The sequence below is a fragment of the Cryptomeria japonica genome, chromosome 3 (assembly GCF_030272615.1).
Source record: "Cryptomeria japonica chromosome 3, Sugi_1.0, whole genome shotgun sequence".
In the NCBI taxonomy this organism is placed as follows: domain Eukaryota; kingdom Viridiplantae; phylum Streptophyta; class Pinopsida; order Cupressales; family Cupressaceae; genus Cryptomeria; species Cryptomeria japonica.
The window spans coordinates 852246213-852269730 of NC_081407.1; the positions used below are offsets into that span (position 1 = coordinate 852246213).

General features: G+C 39.1%; 1 protein-coding gene across 3 annotated transcripts in view; it reads right to left on the minus strand.

Annotated features, from left to right (window-relative positions):
- Nucleotides 1–429: 429 nt before the first annotated feature.
- Nucleotides 430–23518, minus strand: part of LOC131047141 (DExH-box ATP-dependent RNA helicase DExH1) — an 84730-nt gene continuing 61641 nt past the window's right edge. For 2 of the 3 annotated variants that reach the window (XM_057980992.2, XM_057980994.2), the window contains 5 exons: nucleotides 2895–3129; nucleotides 1642–2794; nucleotides 1446–1511; nucleotides 1171–1264; nucleotides 430–1061 (listed from right to left, as the gene is read on the minus strand). In XM_057980992.2, coding sequence (XP_057836975.1) covers nucleotides 1712–2794; nucleotides 2895–3129 — 1318 coding nt within the window. In that variant the 3' untranslated portion in view covers nucleotides 430–1061; nucleotides 1171–1264; nucleotides 1446–1511; nucleotides 1642–1711. The remainder of the gene's footprint in view (nucleotides 1062–1170; nucleotides 1265–1445; nucleotides 1512–1641; nucleotides 2795–2894; nucleotides 3130–23518) is intronic. The other variant, XM_057980993.2, reaches the window with a different exon arrangement.

A 23518-nucleotide genomic window follows, 5' to 3' on the forward strand; every position in this document is an offset into this window, starting at 1 on the left:
TTGCACATTCCAAACAACCTAAGGTGGTACACAACGGTTAAAATTAATTTAATGAATGCAGTCCCCTTTAAAAAATGTCTCAAAAATCCTTACTCCAAATCTTGGAGTTAACCAATCCTCAGTAGTTCAATTAGTATGAACTGTATTGCATTTATATGCAAGTAATATATGGATGCCAAAGTGATATGTGGAAACTAGAAAGAGCAAGGCCTATAAGTGTTTACCATATATTTTAACTTCATAAATTCAAGTTTGTACACTTACTCCATTACAACAGTCATCACCCAATATAAAAATGAAAGTAATTCTCTGAATGTACAAGCTTTGGTTTCAATCACTTGTTAGCTTCAGCAAAAGTGGGCCACAAAAGTATTTGTAATAATGCAGATATCACAAGCATTTAACATTTTTTAAATATGCTCAAATTGGTTGCTATTGAAAACAATTCTCAGAAGATATGGGATATAGATTCAAATATCAGTTCCAGCCAAAGTACCCACAAATTTTAGCTGTATCTGATGCGGTCTTTGGGTTAACCTATTCAGGATATACTTTAATACCTACACCATTGATAATTATCAAGGTATAATAATAAAAACGTTCATTAATAAAAACATAATATCTATTGTAGGCTGACAACATTTTGTGCATCTCTCTCCATGTATGCATGTTGTTTCCAAATTCTCCCAAATATTTGTCTTCTATTCGAAACAAAAGTCACCGAAAATCCCTTTGGATAAGAGTATCATAATGAATACTCCTACCTCCTGAATAGTAGAACCCAATAAGTCACGTAATGCTGATTATAATACAATCCTGCTAATAATTTAATCTTCTGCCATGTTTTCCACCATTTCCTTCCAGAGATTCCAAAAATGGATTCCACGTGGATCCTAAATTGAACTGCCAAAAAAATTAGCCCTATGCAGAAAGACTAAATAGAATGAACCAATGAAAATTACTTGTGCTCTGAATAACTATCCTTGAGAGGGTATGAAGCCACCAAACAGATTGGATTTCCATTTTGATTATCCATAGCTATTTGAGATTACAGTGAAAACCTGAAAAATAGAATCTCAACACTGAAATTAATCAAAGAAATATTAAATGCTTATTAGTATCACAATGAATAAGATCATAGACAAAATTTTAATGGTTTCCCAGCCATACCTTAACCACTTTGAACAAAGATATCTGCTTCATCTCAAAAGATGAATTATAATACTGCCTGAAACAAGCACTTTCATGAGAAGAATGAGGGATCCTGAATAGAAACGAAAATGGCATTTAATCATGCATAGCTATGTGAGATTACAGTGATAGCCTGAAAAATAGAATCTAAATACTGAAATTAATCAAAAACATGCTTAAAAGAAATCTTAAATCTCATTAGCATCGCAACGAATTATATCATAGACAAAATTTTAATTATTTCCTGGCCATACCTTAACCACTTTGAACAAAGATGTCTGCTTCAGATAGTGATGTCAAAGGATGACTTGTAGAACTGCCTGAAATAAGTGCATACTAATACAAATGATTTTGTGGGAAGCACATGGAATTCAAACTAGAAACGAAAATGCATTTCCCTGAGTCAAAAATAATCAAGGTAGGCAAAACTGCTAAAGTTTTCACACCTACCACTGATTTATGAATGTATATTCTTTTCAATGAACATTTAGAAGTGTTGCTTTGACTCCATTCTTGAGAATTAAAAGCCATCTGTTACTAATAGCTGAATGAGGGCTGTCACAACCATGTTTCCAGATATATCCATTGCTGGGTTTCGTATCTTTTCCATCAGCAAAGAATCCACCTTTGAACGCATTTCTTTAATAAGAACAGAAATACGGGCAGGAGCCTCAAATTCCAGCCAATCATCTACCTTGATTGTCTGTTTCTCGTGGTTTACCTTAAGTTCACCTCCAAAGAGTAACAATCCATATGCTGGCACAATGGTACTATTCTTGATAAAGATCTTAGATGTTTTCACTTTCTCAGTATAAACAAGCCATGAACTTTCAAAATATCCAACAGGGAAGTTAACGCTTGATGGATGCAAGAATACTCTGCCATCTAACTTTGTGAAAAAGCGCAGCTCATTAGCTGATGCTACTTTAGAAATGGTTCCGCTCTCAGTTTGTACATATTTTTTCTCTGGATGCCGTACCCGAACAATATTAGGGTAAAACCCTGCACATATGACTGCCTTCACAACCCGAACGTTTGATGAATTTTCATTCAAATCATTTAAGAGGGAGCTTGAATCTGTTTTTCCCAACCAAGAACAGAAACCAATATCTGCAAGCATTTTCAAATAGTCATTTCGGCTAGCTTCCATTCCAACAAGAGTTTCTCTTGACAGGAAATTCGCATTACAGTATTCAACTTCTGAATTCCAACCGCCTTTTCTGGAAACATCCCATCCATCATAAGCAGCAACAATAGCCATGTGATCACTCTTACTGGTGCCTGCAAATCGAAGACGTGTAGCATTGACTTCCTCTCTCCTATCCATCGGAAACAAGAATGGACTGCGGCCACTGAGAGCTGCAGCAACTGTAAGAATGGGATTAAGACATCTTAACATGCAACCAAATATGAGCATCTTCCCAACAGAAGCATCAACAGGCATTTGGGCAAGATATTGTCCAAGAGGTGTTAGGCACTCTCTCTCATCCAATACATTCATAAACCGCAAACTCCTCACTGATTCACCTATGGCATCAGGGCTTGGAGGACTAAGCATTTGCCGTGTCATGTTCTCAAGTGGGCCAACAAGAAGGGTTTTTACCTGCAATTCCATATATGCTCAGACTACCTGGAGAATGATATGCAAAATTCTCTTCATCCATAAAGTACCAGTATCCTTAAAAAATCATTCATAAACTGACCTTTAAGCATAGCCTGTCAAGAGAAATCCGCAAAACTTCAGGAAGCTGCTGCTCTTCAAATTGTTCAAATTGTTGTCTGCTGTAAAGCCGAAAGCAACATCCAGATTGAACTCTACCAGCTCGTCCACGCCTTTGTTTTGCACTGGCCTTAGATACCCATGCTTCCTGAAGACATGAGAGGCCTTTGTTATGGTCATAGCTCATTTCCTTATGACGTCCTGTATCAATAACGTACCTGTAAAATAGACAACACAATATTAAATAGGAGAATGGTTTATAATGTAAATTTCTTGTCTATTATTTATTATATTTTGATAAAGTCAAAAAGAAGACTAAAGTTACCCACATTGAACAATTGAGTTATCAGAAAAAAAAAAGACACAAGAAATGGGAAACCAGAAATGTGACAAATTTTGGGGCAGGAAGCTTTCTTCACAGGAAATATATAACACAAGTTTCAAAAAATTCAATATTTATGATCAATTAATATCTAAATATATTTATCTAGTGCAGGTATCAAAGAGATAAGTAAACTATAGGTCCAAATTAGTACTAAGCATGCAAATTCTATCATATAATCAGGGGCATATCGTCCTACATAGTTGTTAGTACACGATTTGACAAATCATCTGATTGCATAATGACATTGACAAATGACAAAAAGGATTGAAAAAATAAGACAAAGATTGGAGAAATATGAGCTGACAAAACCATTGAAAATCTTCACTTGCAACAACAAACCCTAAGTGATGGAATAGAATCTAGATTACTTCAACAAGGAGAATAATGATGGTGTCTCAGATGAAAACAACAGTAGGTTGGGTTCACCATTTAGGAGTCTTCACTCGGGTCCTAGGGAGGAGGATGAATTGGAAGAGGGTGACCCTGCTAGCAAGGTAAATCCGTTACTCATGTCTGGGAAAGGTGGTTGGAGGGCTTAAGAAAGGTTTATTGTCCTCTTCATCAAAACCTTTTCCTTACCTTGTTTCTTTTGAGTGTGGAATGGCAATTGGGGTGGCAACCGTTGAAGGTACATTGAGTTTCAAGATGCTTTGCTCCAAGGGATCAGGTAACAATGAACTTTAGTAAGAAGTTGCTGGCATAATGCAGAAGGGGTCTATATATTGAACACATGGTTTTCATGGATTGTGGGAATGCTTGCATTGTCATGTCCCTTTTTTCGATAATTTATGCTATGAGCCAAAATACCCATTTCCTAACTCCACCATCTCCCCTAATCCAATCTTAGGTATGTATTCTTCGCTTTCATCCCCCACGCATCTGCCTAAGATCCCTAAATTTTCTAAGCATGAAGGCATGGCCATTCTTCTAAGTTAGTGTAGGCCATCAAAGTTCCGGATTCTCCTTTCCCAACATGACTTTCCCCCTAGGTCCACTTTCTCTTCCATCTATGTTGGGGTATTGAACTTCCCCATCTAGTCATACCCTCCTATTGTTCCCTACCTTCATTCCCTCTTCCACTAGGACTTTGGCGTTTCCCATACCACCACACTTCTTTGCCAAACCCCACTCCTTCACAATCCCTTGTCGAAGAATCAGACATGCCTCCTTTCTGAACCCCAAACCCTAACACTCTTGCGACTTTTCACTATTCTTCTCCACCTACCTTCTTGCACAACATGATAGCCATTAATGCATAGGTTCAAGATGCATCTTCTAGAGGGATTTCTGTAGGAACAAAACATTTAGTAATGAGGACATTGTTCCACATGTCTACCTGATTGTGAAAACAAAGAAGACAATTTTGCCTACATTAATGTGGTAGTTAGGGCTTCAAACCCTAAGGCACCCCTTACCATTGTTGCCAAAGATAGTTGTGATTCGTAGGGGGCATTCATCAATACTTCTTGAGCCCATTTCCGCACACATAAGCATGATTCAAGGGGAACCAATGCTTGATAGGTACAGGCAGTTTCTGTAGTGCACCAGTCTCATGACAAAGGCCATTGTTAAATATTTTGACATCTTTTTGTTTTTTATTGATTGTAAAGATAGGATGGAAGGACATCTATTGAATATTCACAAAAAAACCCTAACTAGAAATTTCTTGTGAGCACACATGTTCAAGCACCTAAATCTATGGATGAAAACCCTATGGTTGAAGAAATGATGTCACATAATGGTCATGTTGAAGCTTTATAGGTGGTGGATCTTTAGCAATATCCATCTGGTTTGAATTGCAAGTTGCCTTGGGAGTAAGCTGATGTATTTCCAATTTGTATTGCAGCTATGCGATTGATATTTCTATCCTTGGGGCATACTATTGTATTTTTTGTAGCGGTTGTTGCCATAGCCACATTTTGTAATGGGTTTCAATCCCATGTAATGCAAACAAAGATTCTACAATTTTATCTTGTAAATCTGATTTATATGTTTTGGCATCAATGAATGCAAAGTATTACAATCTTAGTTTAATAGATCTAGGTATATGTTTAAACCTATTGTTTATCTTATTTGTGAACTCAACATTTAACTTTCGACATTTAATGTGATTACATAAATAGAAAAAGGGGAGTTTTCTAGGTTTGATAGATTCGGAAATAATAGAGTAGGGATGATATTTTTGGGTAAAATAATGAAGTCTAGAGTATAATATGTGTTTGATAATGTCGTTGTGTAAACATTATCTCCATATAGTATTTCCAACAATCTCGGTTTTAAATAGTTAAACCTTGAAATAAAAAAGCCAAAATATTAGTCTTTGTGTTTAGGTTTTATAGGGATCCAATTAAATATATTTAAATTTGTATAGTGGTATCAAAGTTGGTGACCCTGGCAACCTATTCTTTTCAAAACCAATCCTCGTAGTGTAGGAAGTTTATGCATTCTAGCGTCACTACTCTCAAACAGGCCATGGCAGATTGCGATTGACAGCTAGTAGAGAAGGATCGCAACTAGCAGAGAAGGATCAGCAGCTAGCAAAGAAGGATCGATGACTAGCAAAGAAGACCACTCAGTGAGACAGCTGGCTGAAAAGGATGAGAAGTTGATGACAAAGGACTGTGAGCTAGAGAAGACGAAGAAATAGTTGATGGATGCAGCTACATAATGAAGGCAGCCTAGGAGAAGGAATTGGTGACCAACCAATGCCTCCAGTTCTTTCAGCAACAACACTCTTGTTGACGTGTTTTTTAGGACAGCGTCTAACACAGAATAAAGTTACCAATGGTCACTTCACTCTCTCTTGATCAAAGTTTAACCGTATGCTAAGATTGCGGAAAGTTCAAACGGATAACTCCAAGGTTCCTTCATGCAACGGACGTGACTCAGTTAGCGGATGTGATTGCCGATAATCCAAGGGGCCTTACGTTTGGATCGTTCTTCCACTTCTTCATTGTGGCTGGAACTTCATCATCGGATATGGCAATTTTGTGATGTTGCTGCTTCAAACGGACTAAAATGAACTGAAAATAAAGGGGAAAGGGTTTAGAAGGATCTAAATCTATTCCTAAGGGCAGTGATATCAACAGTTAATGCTTTGGTGGACAAATTCCAAATAAACCAAGCTCTGCTTCACCAAGTTTAACTACAACTCTGCAAGAATCGGTGCAATCTTCTGAGGATGTTGAAGGATTTTCACTTTGAGAAAGTGCACTTGAATACCCAACACGGTGCAATCCAAGCAACTATCACAATCGAACTTAACACAAATTTGGGGTTCAGGCTAACTTTACACTGCAACTTACAATCAGCAAGATGCAAAAAGTATGAACCATGGAAATTCTTCAAACACCATTACATACTCTATTGAAATCAAAGCACTTTATCTAACAATTGAGAAAATAAAATTCTACTACAAGTGAGGAAGGTGAAACCCTAATAAAATTCTACGCCATCAGAGAACAATGTTTCACTATTATTTTCTCAAAAACTTATCGCAACAATTTCATACAAAGCTCCCTCTCTTTACAAATGAAGGAATCACCCCTTTATATAGGCCTCAAGCCATGATTACATGCAAAACCCTAATTAGGGTTTTCCCTAAAAGATTCCCCACACATGATGTAACAAGGTGGGAATCAACAATTAATAACCCATCATGCCCTTATACAATTAATTCTAAAATACCCAAAATAGCATCCATTTGTGCATTAAATGCACCACCTTTACCAAATTCGCCCACATGCACTGAATGTTCTACATGCAAAATTGCCATGTTGTCATAAGTGCACCATCATCTCCACATGCAACGGCTGCATGCAAAAGCAATCTGCCATAATTGTGGAGAACTAATGCTGCTCGAGCATGCAGCTCCATGCATTACAACCATTTTTAGCCTCCATTGTAAAACTAACTTTCTCTGCCATGCGTTCCACCGCCAAACACTTCATGCACCACCATACTTCAGCTGGGTAGTTTGTTTAGGATATTTTTTAGTTCTTTGCATGCGTTAGTCTTCGCATTCACATGTTCATTAGATTTTTTTCTAATCCAGCAAATAAAGCATGCGATGCATGCAATTACCTTGTTCGGTGATAGATCTTAGTTTAGTTTTCTGATTTATAAAAGAGTTCATCCAAAGCATGTAATAAGTTGCTGTAAGCAGTAGTTCTTTTTTTAGAGCTTTTTGTTTTTCCAAGAAGGCAGTAATCTATATATACAAGAACTCTGTATTCTTTTTCTAAGTTGCAATAATAAAACAGGGTCTGCGTAAAAAACAGAGCATTCTTTAATTTTCTGTTTTCTCTCAGTATTATTTATTTATGAGATTATTTGGTTTGGCTGCTTATTGTTTTCTCCGTTATTAGTTTTTTTAAAGTTTATCAGCTGGCTTTTGGAGAAGAAGTAATTTTCAGATTCTACAATAAATGTCATAAATGTGGCAGCTACATGCAAAAGATGCTCCATAAATTCAACATATGTTGACTACCGCCACTTGGCGAGAAACCCTAGGAGAGGGAAAATCTCATCTAGGAAGAATTTTCTTGAAGTTTCGAATTTTCCTTGTCTTGGAGAAGATTTTTCATCAATTTTGCACATTTCCTATTTTTTAGGAATTTTCCCAAATTAGGGTTTATTAGTTGAAAATTTTGTACACGTGGGGGATGTGCAAAATTGTGGTTAAAGCCACAGTGTGTGAGTATGATACTCTCCTAATTTAGGGAAGGCTCCCCCATCTACAAACTAAACTAATCTAATATGGGTGAGATAACAGTCTTTCTTTTTCTTTCAAGAAAAACTATACTCTTTTCTCTTCACAAAAAAGTAATAGCAATTAAAAATAAATAAAAACAAATACAGAAATGAGACTTTTTGTAGGATTTGGAACATAAAGGGAAGCAAAGTTTCTATGAAAGCACAAAGACCTCTGTCACTTCCCCGGGATGGGAAAACAAAAAGAAAGCTCAAAGTCTTCAACGATCTATTCTCCTATCAACCCTTTTTAGATGATTTTCTGGTAACCAAACACAATATGTAGCAGCGCAAAGTCTAACTACATGATGCACTACACCTTACATGCACAAGTCTTAAAAATAGAAGCAGCACAAAGTCTACAAGCTATCTTTCCACCTGAGCTTTCCACACTAGCTTCAAATATGATAAGCAGCTCAAAGTTTGCAAGACCAAATTTGAAAACCAAACATATAACTCTAAATACAATTAGCAGCTCAAAGTCTGCAAGATTGAATTTAAATCCCTCTTGAACAATAGAATAAAAATCACAATCAACTCTAGAAAATGTCATCACATAACAACTTGAATTGGAACAAAGTCTCAACACAACTTGCCTCTTTTATTGAAAGCAATTTGATTTACATCTAAGCTCAAAGTCTTAGAGTGCACATACAAATTGACAAAATTTTGTTGCCTTTTCAAAAGATAAAAATTACAATAGACCCCCTCAAGTATTTATAGGAGAGGAACCATGAGAAAAAGGTGGGAGGATCCTAACTAACTTGAGAGATTCTGTCAACCACCATGATTTATTCCAACTACTAACTAAGACTTATTCAAGATTACAAGTCCTATTCTAAATTGACTTGTAATCAACTTACTTGTAATTACAAAAGTGCAAGTGATAAACTTGCACTTACAAAATTTTTTTTTTACAAGTAAACTTGCCAAAACAAAATTACAAATACATATTTGACACCATTCTATGTGTCTGAAGACACGACTTTAACTACATCATCCTCTGTTTTGAAAATCTCCATACTGCTTTAGGATGCTAGAACTTGAAGTATTTAGGGTTGGTGAAGACATCTCAAATCGGAACGAGAATTTGCATTCTTGATAGTCTTTGTGTCTTTAACCAACGAACTCCAACCTTTCACATGCTTGGGGTAGTACCATTTCTTCAAGAGGGAAAGGGCTGCCTTCCTCTTTTCATGTCATGACTATATCTGCCTTGAAAGCATTCTATAATTTGCATCCATGAATTGTTGTTGTATCTCTTCTTTGTATCATCCTCCAATCTTGAAATCTGCTTGCAAAATAAGGCCCATGCCTTAATTTATTGATTTTGTAGGTTGTGTGTGCAAACAAGACTGACAAGAGAAGGGATAAATTGATGCAAAAAGGGGCTCACAAGTGAATTTCGGTTTTTGAAAACTGCAATACATGTGTAGAAAAACAAGGGCATTAACTTGCAATTGTGGAGAACAAACATGCAACTTCATATGTGTAACGGGTAACTACAAGTTTGCACTTGTAATTGCATGCTAGAGACTCATTTTCAAGTGTTTTTGAGTGCATTTTGAATCAATTTCGGGTTCTGGAAGGCTGACTGCAAGTGAAGATACAATTGCAGTCGGGTTTTAAAATTCCGGTTGCAAGTGCACTTGTAATGGGAAAAATGATAGCAATCGGTAATGGCAAACTTTATGTGACCATGGATAGATATGGAGAGGGACATCCTCATCTTGGCAACTTGGAAAATGGGAAAAACTCTCAACATTGTAATTTTTGTAAAAAGAAGGTTAACTATTTTTACCAAAGGGAAGGACAACATAACCAAAGCTACTTGTAATCGGGTTTTGAAATCCCAAATACAAGTAAAAATGAAAAGGGGGAAAATCTTGCACATTCACAAATTGCTTTGCAAATAACTTATCAATTTAGAGAAGATCTTGAAGAAACCTGAAATTTGAGCAAGAGCAAATGCCCTAGATCATAGCAAATGGACTTGAAAGAAACCGAAATGCTCTTTAAATAGGTAAGGAAGCCACCACATTATGATTGCAACCAACAAACCAAATCGGTTTTGCCTTCAAACCCTTCCATCAAAAACGGCTTAAAAGGAGAGGTATGCTTGACTTCAAACACTTATTAATGGAGGACGTGTTTGTAATGTGGCAAGAAGGCGAATCTCATACTCCAAAACATGGCAATAACCAGCAAAGACATCTTCCAAAAACGCCTTAAAAAATGCAAAGCGTGTTTGCCCAATCCGTTTTTGGTGAAAAACGTGGCAATAAACATTGATTTCCAACGATTTTTCATGAATATAGGATAGATTTAGTGGAGAAATGCCACAAGAAATGGATTTGGGAGAATAAATGTGCAGATCGATTTCTTCCTTTCCAACTCCAAGTAAAATGTGCCCTCCAAAAGATGCATTTGGGTTTCTAAAACCCCTTTACAAGTTTTAAATTACATCATTTTTTCCTTCACTTGAGAAAATTCGGGTTTGTAAGAGGAAAGAACAAAAAGACATGTCAAAATTGTTGGTGTTGGAAATAAGCCACACCCAGACTGATGATGGACTGGTCCAAGAGGGGCCAGTAGCTCAGTGGTAGAGCACTCCAACAGCGTATGGAAGGTCCTAGGTTCGAGTCCTAGCTGGTCCATGTCTCAACATGGTATCAGAGCTATAGTTAATCGAACCTGAGGCTATTCAATTTTGTGGAAAATTTAAGAACTAGCTTATACCCAACATCACATTTCTCTAATGGCAAGTGCTATCAGATTTGAGGATAGACTTGAAGGAGGAGATAACTTCTCAGCGTGGAAATTCAGAATCAAAATGATCCTAAGAGAAAATAAAGTGGATTCATTTGTTCAAACTGAAAATGCACAACCTGAGAATGAACCTGACAAAGCAGCATGGATAGAGGGAAATGAAAAGGCTATTAAGATAATAGTTGATGGGGTGAGAAATAACATAATGCCCATCATAAAGAAACATGAGACGGCCTATAAAATGTTCAAAGCACTTGAAAACACATTTGAGATATCAAATGCAAGTCGAACTCTGGCCTTAAAACGAGAGATCAATCATATAGCCATGAACAAAGGGGAGTCAGTCAATGCTTACTTCATGCGGATATCAACCCTAAGAGATGAACTAGCAACCCTTGGATGCGAGATTCAAAGCAACGAGTTAACACTCATTGCTCTAGATGGGTTACCTAGTGTGTGGGACACATTCGTCCATGGTATCAGAGCCAGGTCCAGGTTAGGAGCCCCAAGCACACGAGAGGTGTGGCTTAAGGGGGGGTGTTGGTGTTGGAAATAAGCCACACCCGGACCGATGATGGACTGGTCCAAGAGGGGCCAGTAGCTCAGTGGTAGAGCACTCTAGTAGCATATGGAAGGTCCTAGGTTCGAGTCCTAGCTAGTCCATGTCTCAACAAAAATGACTTGTAATAGGGAATAAAATCCCCTTTACAAGTTTAAAATGACTTAAAGGACATAAAACATGTAATAGGGAAATAAAATCCCTGTTACATCTAAAAATCACTTAAGTAGGAACTTTTAAAAGAAATTACAAGTTCTTTTTAAACTTATAATTTTAAATTCACTTGTAATTTGTCCAAAAAGTTCCTAAAATGACTTAAAAGACATAAAAAGCAAGGGGGAAATAAAAAGTAAGTTACAAGTGACAAGTTTTAAATAAAGTGCACTTGTAATTGTTTTAAAATTTCCCTACAACACTAAAACAAGAGAAAATTAAAACTTGCAATCAAAGGAAAATTTCCCACTTGCAGTTAAGAAGAAAAAACACGAAATTGAAGGAAAGACATAGCAAATGAACTCGAAACGTGATGAAATTTGAAACATGAATTGAGGATGGACTGAAGATCAGTCTAGTTCACCAAAAAGCACAAATTTTGCCTCAGGAAGCGTGCCTTAAGAGTAAAGTCTTCAACCTGCAATGACTGCTCTGAAACCCGAAATTGCACAAAAGGCTAGGAAAAAGAAGACCAAAACTCACTAAAATTTGGACAATGATGGCAAAGACACCCCCCAATGATTTGACACTAACAAATGTGAGTTTTGCACCTCGTAAAACGTTCCTTGGAGACAAAAATGACACATTTTGGGCAAAAAATTGTAGGGGTTGTCACATTTTTTAAAATTCAAAAATGAGGGCAACAACTGTTTGCGATCTAGGAGAGAGAAAATTATCTCACGAATCCAAATCTTAAAAAAATTTTGATGCCTGAAATGGGATTTTTCAAAAATTTTCTCGAGAGGAATTTTCTCGTTCTGTTCATCTTAGATTCCTTCCTTGCCTTGGAATTTTCATCTTCAATTCATCCTAGGTGTAGAATTCATGTGATGAAGGAATTTTTTGATTTTCTTTCCTGAGGAGATTTTCCTTTCTTCTCTATCCTTGATTTAATTTCCCTGCCTCCCTTTTCAACTTCTTCCTTGGGCGGAAATTTCATGTCATGGAGGAATTTCATCTTGGAAGGAAAATTCCTTCCTTACCTTAATTTGGTGCCCATTCTTTTCCTGGAGCACATTTTCTCCATGGTGAAGGAATTTTGATGTAGAGGAAAAATTTCTCCTTAACCTCATTTTGACCTTGATTCTACTTTACCCTTGAGGAAGGAATTCCTTCATGCCTTAGCCAAATTTCACATTTTCCAAGAATTTTGTCCTGAAGGAAGGAAGCTTTTTCATCAATTTGTCACATTTCCTATTTTTTAGGAATTTTTTGAAATTTGAGTTCCAGGGTCCAAGAGAGAGAAAATTATCCTACGAATCCAAATCCATCATCATTTTGAAATTCGGATGGTTTTTGATGCTCAAAAATGGATTTTTCAAGAAATTTCCCAAGGGGAATTTCTTTCTCAGCTCTTCCTTGACCTTTGATTTCCATGCCTTAGAAATTTTTTTCACCTTCAAGCCTGCGCGTGGAAATTTCACCTTGATGGAGGAATTTTCATTTTCTTCATTTTTCCATGCTCCTTGCATTTTGGCACCTTAATTCTTCCTTGGGCGGAATTTTTATTGGGTCTAGAATTTGGCAATTTTTTAATTTTCCCCGACCCTTGCATTTTGGCGCCCTTGAGTTAACTTGGGCGGGAATTTCCACTAGTCATGGAATTTGGCTTATTTTAGATTTTCCATGACATGGGCATTTTGGTGCCCTAGATCATCCTTGGGTGGAATTTTTCATTGGGCAAGGAATTTCATCGTTTTCCCTTTTTCCATGCTCAACTCTTGTTTGGCGCCCTTCTCACCTGCCTAGGTGCTATTTTCAACTAATGGAGGAATTTTGCTTATCTTAGATTTTCCATGATGCCTCCAATTTAGTGCCCTACCTGGCAGTTGGGCGTGGATTTTACTAGATGAAGGAATTCCATAACTTTTGAGTATTTCTCCAGACTTAGCTGATTTGGGAGATTTCCAGTTTCGGGATTCCCTTTTGGGGAATTCGAAGAGCTTTTCCATGCCTTGGAGATTTTCCAGCTTTTCACTTCTGGAAGGTGAGTCGACACTTAGCCATTTTTTTGATCACTCTGCTTGTTCTTTGACCTTTCCGGATTTAGAAATGATCGTGAAAGCTCAATCTTCAGTGTCTCCCTGCAAGGACCTGCCACAAATAGACTTTCCAAAAATATAAACTTTTTCAAACTGTTAGCATTAGAGAAAAACAAGACACAGGGACACTTTCTAAAAATAGAGACTTACTAAAAATAATAAGTTTGATTTTCGGTGAATTGAAGACATTCCGGGAGGCTGTGAAATTCCTAAAAAATAGGAACTTTCTAAAAATAGAAAGTTGCTTAGAATTCGCTCAAATTTCATGTGTTGGTTCCTTAAAGGGCCCTGATGCTAATTCTATGTTCAGTTTTCAAAAAACCTAAAAGGAAACCCCTAAAATCTAGGACTGAAGGCAAAAACCCTAAAATTGACAAAACGAGTCCTAGACTCGGCCAAATTAGCTCAAACGAAAAGCAAACTTGATCAAATTGACCCCACTCACTTACAAGCTTAGAGAGATTGACGAGACTGCTGTGAAAAGACCCCAAAAACAAAAGCCAAAAGACCGGAAGGGCCTAAAAAGTAGGGGATCCCCATTTGCAATGGGGCAAAGTGTGAAAACATCACAACTCCTCCTAGGCATCTACCTTGACATCCTCTAATCCTTCCCAATAATTTCCTTCAGTTTTGTTGTGTTTCAACTCCACTGTGTTTCCATCATGTGGAAGACGACTTCTTTTTCAGAAGGGTTGATGTAGTCGGCAGCTTATGCCAAGTGTTCATAAATAAATAATTGTTAGCTTAAGTGTTAATTGTACAAGTATTAGTCGGCTACGTTATGTAATGTTATCATTTGTTCCCGACCAGTAGTTGGGTTTGGTTTGGCAGTTGTGTTGTGCCTTGCACACACTCCATGTTGTTGACAGGGCCCCCCCTTTTTCGTTTTTTGTTGCGTCCTTGCTGAGGTCTCGAGTAGGGAAATTTTGGTGAATTCGCAGAGAGAAGATGCAGCAGTTAGGAGTTTGGGCGTTGAGAAGATGATACGTCCTAAGTCCTAGAGAATTCACACCTTGAAAGTCGATCGGGATTCCGTTCACAAAGGAAAGTTGAATGAAGAACCTGAGGTGAAATCACAAATATTGCCAAGTCAAAATCTCTCAAAAAACTATGGAATCCCCAAAATTGGCAAGGCATCATGACTTAAAGGCAAGTATTCAAAACCAATCTCGCAAAAGCCTCTTTTAGGCCTAAAAAGAAGAAAGTCACACATTTTGGTCGCTTAGGCCAACAACTTAAAAACTTTCAAAAATCGGCTTGAAAGGCCGAAATACAAAATTCAACCACAAAGTTTGCAAAATCGGCTTCTAAGGCCGATATTTAAGTTAGAAGGCACAAAATCATGCTCGAATGCCTACGCTGCTTCTAATCGAGCATTACTCCATTCTCTTCTCCTGAATCGTTGTAGCCAGCTTCAAACCGGTGATACGGGGCTATGTGTGAGGCGAATTTATCCTTTTCAAAAACCCGTGCGGACCCCGAATCGAACCATTACAGGAGGATTTTATCTATCATTGTAAAACTCGCTCACAAATCGGCCTCTTAGGCCAAAATGTGAGACGAATCGCACAAAGGGGGCTCTAAGGCCAAAAGACAAACACTTCAAAATTCACAAAATCGGCCAAGTAGTCAAATTCGTGCAAAAAGGCCTTATAGGCTGAAAACGAATTAAGCTTTCAAAAATCAGCTTCTTAGCCGAAATTAAACAAGGTAGGCAAAATCGCGCATTTTGGTCTTTCAGGCCGAAAATCACGCAAAAGGGGGTTTAACAAGAGTGAAAATAAAAAGAGACATCAAACTTGCAAATTCGGCCTTTAGGCCGAAATGGATAGAAAACGACTAAGGCTCTCAAAGTCGACTTAGAGACCTCAAACGTCAAAATGATCAAAAGCTCACAAAAAGCATTAGTAGGCCGAAAAGGTTCAAAGCTCTCAAAATCGGCTTTTCTAAGCCGAAATTAGCACACTACTCAAAAAGCTTGCAAAAAATTGTTTAGAGGCCGAAATTGGACAAATAAGGCTAAGTCGCGCATTTTGGTCTTTTAGGCCGAAATAGAAAAACGTCTACAAACTTAAGTTGTGCAAAAGCATCTTTCAACCTGAAATTAGCAAGAACAACACAAATCACGCATTTCCCTATTTCAAACCGAAATCTTCATAGGGTTAAAGTCGCGCAAGAAACCTCTTTTAGGCCGAAAATCCAAAGTATCGCGCAATGACCCTCTTCGGGCCGAGAATCACCCAGGTTAAAATCGCGTCAAGGCAAAAAATCGGCTTTCAAGCCAAGAATAAAAAATCTTCGAAGGCAAGTTTGCTCATTTAGAAAGTTGTTTGAAATCAGAGTCGCGCAATCCAGCAAGAGGCAAAAACGTCTAAGGTCATGCGAATCAGCTCATCTAGGCGAAATTTGAAGGCAAGGGAAGCTTCAAAATCATGCAGGAGAAGTCTGTTTAGGCAAGGTCATTTGAAAACCAAAATCTCCAAGTAAGTTCGAACTTCTCCTTCAAAATGATTTATATTTGTGCAAAATAATCATGTTGCTTAGCCTAGGGTTTAATCTACAAAGTAAATTAAAATTAATTTTGAAAACTAAACACCCTTCAACAATTAACAACTATCATTCGCTAAATCGACCTTTCAACCAAAAATCTTCAGACTTAGGCAAAATTTAGGAATTCTGGTCCAATCGGCAAAACGCAGAATCATCTTTTCAAAACGCACATTCAAAACAATCAGCACAAGCAAAATTGAAAACTTAAACGCTGAAACAAACCAATAACATTTGCAACTTTTTTGTCATCATCCGCGTAAAGAGCAACATTTTGAAAATTTGCTCAAACCAACAGCTAATCAAACCAACTGATTTTCAAATTCAAATTGCATTTAATCCCCATCATAGTATTTGAATTGTTTAAATAGCCCGTTTTAACACACTTTCAAGTTCTAAATTGTCTGGCTGTTTAATAATTTTTATGCTGACACCGTCTTCTGGCACTGCTAACCCATATTTTCACATTAAAACCTGTCTCATAATCCGTGTCCGGGTGTGCAGGATAAATGCCTAAGCAGGTGATAGAATCTTCAAAGGCACCCTATGCGCTAGGAGCATCGTAGACCTCTAGAGTTGACATCCCTCGCAAGCTCGAAAAAATGAAATATCAGTATCATGGGGGGTGATCAAAGAGTCAAAAGTCCAAAGTATTTGGGACAATATAGAGGATACAGACCTCAGGCACATAGACATTCAGGACTTCAGAAACAGGGTGCACTCTCCCAATGCATATGGCAAACCCAAACGGATGTTGGAGAGTGGTATTGCTCAGGCTACTGGTTTCCCACAGACCGTACAAAATTATGAGCTTGTGGTTGAAGCCGCCAAGCACTACCAACTTGAAACCAGATTAGTGGTGGTAAAGGGGATGGTAATGGCTGACTCCACACCTGAGGCTATTGGAGAAACATTTGATATCCCGCTCCCTGAGCGCGCCACTGCGGTAACCATAGACGAAGCCCAACTCACTTATGACATGAATCCTAGTCAGTGCAAAACACTGATAAATGAAGAATGGTTTAAAGAAAGAAAAGCCCCGAGCACTAGGATTGGCAAAAAGACCCGCAGAAGCGAGTTCAACAACGAATATGGGGACATGGTTACCTTACTTAGTCGGGTCATGGGACTTCCCCACTCCAACCTATTTGAGGAGTGGAAGTTCTATTTTACCAAGCAAGTCTTCAGTGGGAAGGCTAAGTTTGACTAGGCTCAGATCATCAGTGGCAACATTCATACACAGCTGGTTCAGCTTGAGGAAAAAAAATACTTCACCATGACCTCCTACTTAGTCTATATGTTTGCTCGGCATCGGCCGCTAACAGGATTGATCAAAAAGGGTGAGATTGGGAACGGGCCAAATCAAGTGAAAGTTAATTATTGCTACCCTCAACTGCATTACTATAACATAGCTCAGAGAGAGAAAAACAACATTGCGTATGCAATTGGTCAGTATGAGCGTGTAAATGACGCTTTTACAATGCGCATGGTCAGATTGATGCAAGGGGGGTTAAACATAAGATTATCAAAGCAAGCTACCACGCTGATTTGGAAGTACGGTACATGGTTCATTCAGTTTCCTCAATTCTCCTACATCACAATATCAGGCTTTGAGAGAACACCGTATCGGCTTCCTTGTTACCCATCAGACAGATTGGTCCTCATGGAGGTTGCAAGACAAGCACACCCAGCAGGCACCATACTCAGGGACAAAAAACAGTCGGGATTCACATTCCCAATGATCATAGGCAACCTTGATGTGCACTTCAAGAATTCTGTATAAGCCAAGGAATCAGTCGACGAGCTGGCATCATATTGCTTGCAGGAGCACTTCTCCAGGAAGTACTTTGATCCTGCTGGATTGGGAAAGAAGGCTTATGGTAGGCATTACAGGACTAAGGCATCCATAGAGGATTACTAGAGAAATTGTCCAGATGACTTTGAGGTCCACTGGTGGGAATACTCAAGATTAAGTGTTCAGCAAATGCGACTTTATGAGTATCGCCAGGTCTCAGATCGGGTAACAAGCTATGGGGTGTAATGTCCCCTTCTCCTTAGCACGTGCACTTGTGTCGACGTTGGCCTATATTTGACCCTCGTAGGCCAAGGAGGTGTTTAGGGGGTCGACATGGCGGTGATTGGTGACTTCACATCTCTTTATTATTTGATATTTTGATGTTATAAGGAGATAACACGTATCAGGAGACGTGTGAATTTTATTTAATTAATAAATTAAAGGTACATTAAAATGACATGTTTAATTAAATAATATGAAGTGTACCTAACCTTATCTTCTAGAAGGTGATTGTGACATATTATGTAATGAATAAATAGAAGAGGGGAAACACATGTTGGGCATCAGTTGTTTATGTTATCTCTTGTTGAGTTGTGGAGACACAAGTTGTCCGTAGAAGATCTTGGGGAACGATACCTCCCTTTTGATCAGCATAACTGAGGAGGTGAAAGACCCTCTGAAGGGTTGCAAAGGAGTGTAGAGCATTCAGCTTTCCATACTGAGCATAAGGAGTTTTTATGTCAGATTATAGTGGTGCTTCAGACTTGCAGATCTGAGGATTCACTTTGTGTGATGGTGAAGGCATCCTTTGGGCATTATTAGACAGCAATTACCTTTGGGCATCTTGGCGATATTAATCATCATCTGTTGGAGGCAAATCGAAGTGACCAGGTGCTGCCATTGTTCACAGTTGCAGACTTAGAACCCCACGATTTTGTTCATTCTATCTCCTAGGTGCATTGATTTTGACTTGTATTGACTCCTCAATTCATAGGAGGGACAGGTGATGCCATTGGAGGAGTTTGCAAGGTTATTAAGAGTCCATTTGATGTGAATTCGAAGATCTGATCTGAGGAAAATCGTGGGCACCTGAACCATCGATTTTGATCATTTGCTACTTGAGATAGCTTGGAGATCCCTTTGGGAATAAGGCGCTGTCTTCTAGAGGAGAGTATAATCAGTTTGGAGGAATAATACACCATAGACAGCAGATCTGCAGACCTTCATCAGCAGCAGCAGGGACGACACATACTGGTTTTTGGTCTTACACACTAGGGCCTTCATCATTGAAGATCTTCATCGCCTACACTTTACCAGGTTCCTCATTTCTTATTTCATTTGTATGTAGTGGTAAAAGTGTGAATTTATATCAGGCCTGAGTCCTCAGAAGTCTGTGATCTAGTCCATGTAAGTCAGTCCATTATCTTCAGAAATCTGAAACTAGACCCTTGTGAAATCAGTCTATACCTTGGTTCTTCAACAGCATATTGTAATGGTCTTAAATGAGGATAGTGTTGTGCGTTGCACACGCTCCCTGTCGCCGACAAGGTCCCCCTTCCTTTTTTTTGGGCCTTTCCGTCTTCACCCTATTGAGTTCCGTGTAGAGCCTCTCGCGTCCTTTCAAGCAAGCCCGCGATCAATCTGTGAGATGATAATGTTGTGCGAAGGAACCAGTGTCCGTATGGTCAGTCGAGCTAGGGGGTGTGAATTCTAGGAGATTGTTTAAGCTTGTAAAACACCTCAAATAGGCGTAGGCTGATGGAGATTGGCGAATTCCACCAAGTAAAGAGCAGCGCGTCTGAAGGTCGCATGAGGACCCAAAGTCGCCAGTTTTTGCGTAAAACGATGAGAGGGGTTTCATGATGTTTGTTTTTATAAGCTTGCGAGATTTGTATGAATGGTGATTCTCGCCAGCTGAGAGAAAATTAAGAAGTTGCCAAAATGCCCAAAAGGGGCGAAATTTCAGACCTTCATGCTAAAATGCCAGAAAATGTGAGAAGTTGCCAAAATGGCCAAAAGGGCCGAAATGTCAAAAATTAAGAAAGTTGACAAAACTCACAAAAGGTCCGAAATATTAGAAAAGTTGAAAAAATTGGCAAAATGGCCAAAAGGGCTGAAATTCGAACCCTTTAAGTGAAATGCCAGAAAATTAAGAAAGTTGACAAAACTCACAAAAGGTCCGAAATATTAGAAAAGTTGGCAAAAAGGCCAAAAGGGCCAAAATTCGGACCCTTTAAGTGAAATGCCAGAAAATGAAAAGGTTGACAAAATGGCCAAAAGGGCCGAAACGCCAAAAAGAAGAAAGTTTGCAAATGACCAAAAAGGTCCGAAAATTGGCAAAAGTTGGAAAAGGTCCAAAATTCGCTAAAGGCACTTAGATTGCGAAGTTGGCAAAACACCAGAAGTCGCCGAAGTTGACAAAATCGTCAAAAGGCCCGAACTTAGCTAAAAATCGCAGAAGTCAAAAAAACCGAAAATCGCGTGAAGGTAAAAAGCATGGAAAAGGTAAAATGTTTGCAAAATTGTCAAAAACGCCAAAGTTTTGCAAACCGCACCCAACTCCCAAAAATCACGATTTCTTCGGAGTTTGCGAGGTTGGCAAAGGGGGTCAAACCACGCGAAAATTTTCAAAAATCCTCATAGCTCCGAAAATCGCATTTTAGGGTGAAAGTGCGAAGTGTTTAAATTGGCAAAGCGCCTAAGAGTGCCGAAAATCGCGATTTAGGGTAAATGCGAAAAAAGGTTTAAAGTTTTATATGGTCTTCAAAACTCTTCGATTCACCAAAGTTTGCCATCCGCAGCTCTGCTTCAAAATCACGTTTCAACTACGTTACCTAGGTTAATCACTAAAATCGCCCAAGGTAAATCGCTAAGTCTAAAATTCAAAATTGCAAATTCTTTTCAAACCGCAGCCGCGAAAATTTGAATTAGAAAGTTGACTGTTGAAATTCAAAATTGCAGAGGCCTCCCATTCCAATTTGCAAATCGTGCAAATTCTCGCCATTCATTTTCGCTAGGTAAGTACGCTTTACCTCTCTCAATCGTCTGAAGTATTTGTAAATTGGATAGATGTGTGTGCAGAAAATTGATTAAAATGCTTAAATCTTGAGAATCGCATCTTTCCGTTTATAAGGCGTCATGCAAAGCAATCGAAATCAGATTTTACTCCTAAGATTTAACCCAAAAATTGCATTTTCAAACTTAGGAAAATTTCTCAAGCTTTGTCCATTTTGAAAATTGATCCTGAAAATGCTTAAGTGTAAATCCACAATCGAAAGCTTCATAAACACTTGGGTTTAAATCAATCAAGCTTTTAGCTAACAATATCATGCTGTTCCCAATACAATTTTGAATTAATCCTTGAATGCTGGCATATTCTTTATCGAACCCGCTTTGCTTCCTTTTATCGCCTCGTAATCCGCATCCGACTGTGCAAGATAAATGCCTAAACCAGTGGTAGAATCATCAAAGACGCCTACTACAGCCGAGACATCGCGAGCATCCAAATCAGATATCCCTTGCCGAGTCGAAAGGATGAAGTACCAGTATCAAAGAGGGGGATTGAGGGAGTCAAAAGTTCAGAGTGTCTGGGATAATGTCGGTGATAGTGACCTAGGCCATATCGATATCCAAGATTTCAGGAGCCGAGCCTTCTCCCCTAATGCCTACGGCAGGCCTAGGCAAATGATGGAAAGTGGCATCGCCCAAGCAGCAGGATTTCCCCCAGCAGTGCAAAACTATGAGTTAGTAGTAGAGGTTGCCTGACATTACCAGCCAGGTTCCAGATTGGTGCTCATCGGAACATGACCCTCGCTAACTTCACTCCTGAGGCTATTGGCGACGCATTTGACATTCCCTTCCCAAACAATCCCACAACCTCAACTATAGATGAGGCGTAGGGGGCGTATGATATGAATCCTGCCAGATGCAGAACACTAATCAATGAAGAGTGGTACAAGGAGAGAAGACCTCCAAGCGTCAGAATTGGGAAAAAGACTCCAAGAAGTGACTTTCACAATGAGCATGGGGACATGGTCACATTGCTCAGCAGGGTCATGGGACTCCCCAAATCCAACTACTTTGAAGAGTGGATGTTTTATTTCACAGAGCAAGTCTTCGCTGGGAAGTCCAAGTTTGACTGGGCCCAGATCATAAGCGACAACATCCACACCCAGCTAATCGAACTCGAGACAAAGAAGTACTTCACTATGACCTCTTATTTGGTCTACATGTTCGCTAGGAACCAACCACTGCCAGGTTTAATAATGAAAGGTGAAATTGGGAATGGACCTGATCAGGTAAAGGTATATGATTGTTACCCACAGCTTCACTATCAGGATATAGCTCAGAGAGAAAAGAACAGCTTGGCTTATGCAGTTGGCCAGTATGAGCGCGTCAATGATGCCTTCACAATGCGCTTTGTTAGGCTTATGTAGGGAGGATTACACATAAGGCTCTCAGAGCAAGCTACTATTCTAGTACAGAGATACGGAGCCTTGTTCATTCAGTTCCCAAGGTTCTCCTATATCTGGATAGTTGGCTTTGATGGTGCCCCTCTTCGGCTTCCACGGTACCCAACCGACAAGATAGTTCTTCTGGAGGTCGCAAGACAGTCACGTCCGATCGACATCTTACTCAAAGACAGCAAGCAGGCTGAATTCGCGTTCCCCATAATTATAGGCAACCAGGATGTCCATCTAAAGACCCCCACCCAAGCAGAGGAATCCTTCGCAAAGCTGGCCTCCTATGGCCTACAGGAGCATTTTCCAAGGAAATGCTTTGATCACGACAATCTGGTAAAGAGAGCCTATGGCAGGCGGTATAGAGCAAAGGAGTCAGTTGAAGATTATTGGAAAAACTGCTTTGATGACTATGAGGTCCGAAGGTGTGAATATTCTAGGCTAAGTGTGCAGCAAATGCAACTCTATGAATATCGCCGGGTCCCAGATCAACTCACAGATTCAGAAAATTGCCTGCAGGTCCGGGAATTTGAGGCAATAAGGCATCTTCTGCCAGGTGTTGATTGGTCGCAGGACCCGATCACTGATTTTGAGGCAGTCATGGCAGCCCCAGCAAGATATACAGACCAATGGTTGCATCAGCAGATTGAGTGACTAATTCATGAAGGAGTCCAATTCACTTACCACTTAATGGGTAGCCTTGATTCTCAGTCCTCCGAAGATGAGGGAACTTCCAGTGCACCTAGGGAAGAAATTGAAAAGCCTAAGAAAAGGAAGAAGGCTAAAGCCAGCAGAGGAACTCAGACATCCAAGAGAACAAGAAGGGAGAAGATTCCCATTAATAGGCCAGAGGTCACTTCATCGTCAAAGGACCCCAGTTCATCCAACGATGTAGTAGAATTAGATTATATACCTGCTCCTCCTTCCCAGAGTGACATCAATGCATTTGGAGCTGATGATCCTCCCGCACCCGACATGCTAGACACCGAGCTAAGAGTCATTGAATCAGCCGAGCTGGGTAACCAAATTGAGGAAGGAGAGATTCCATCCATTCAGGAGATCAAAGTACATGAACCCACCCAACA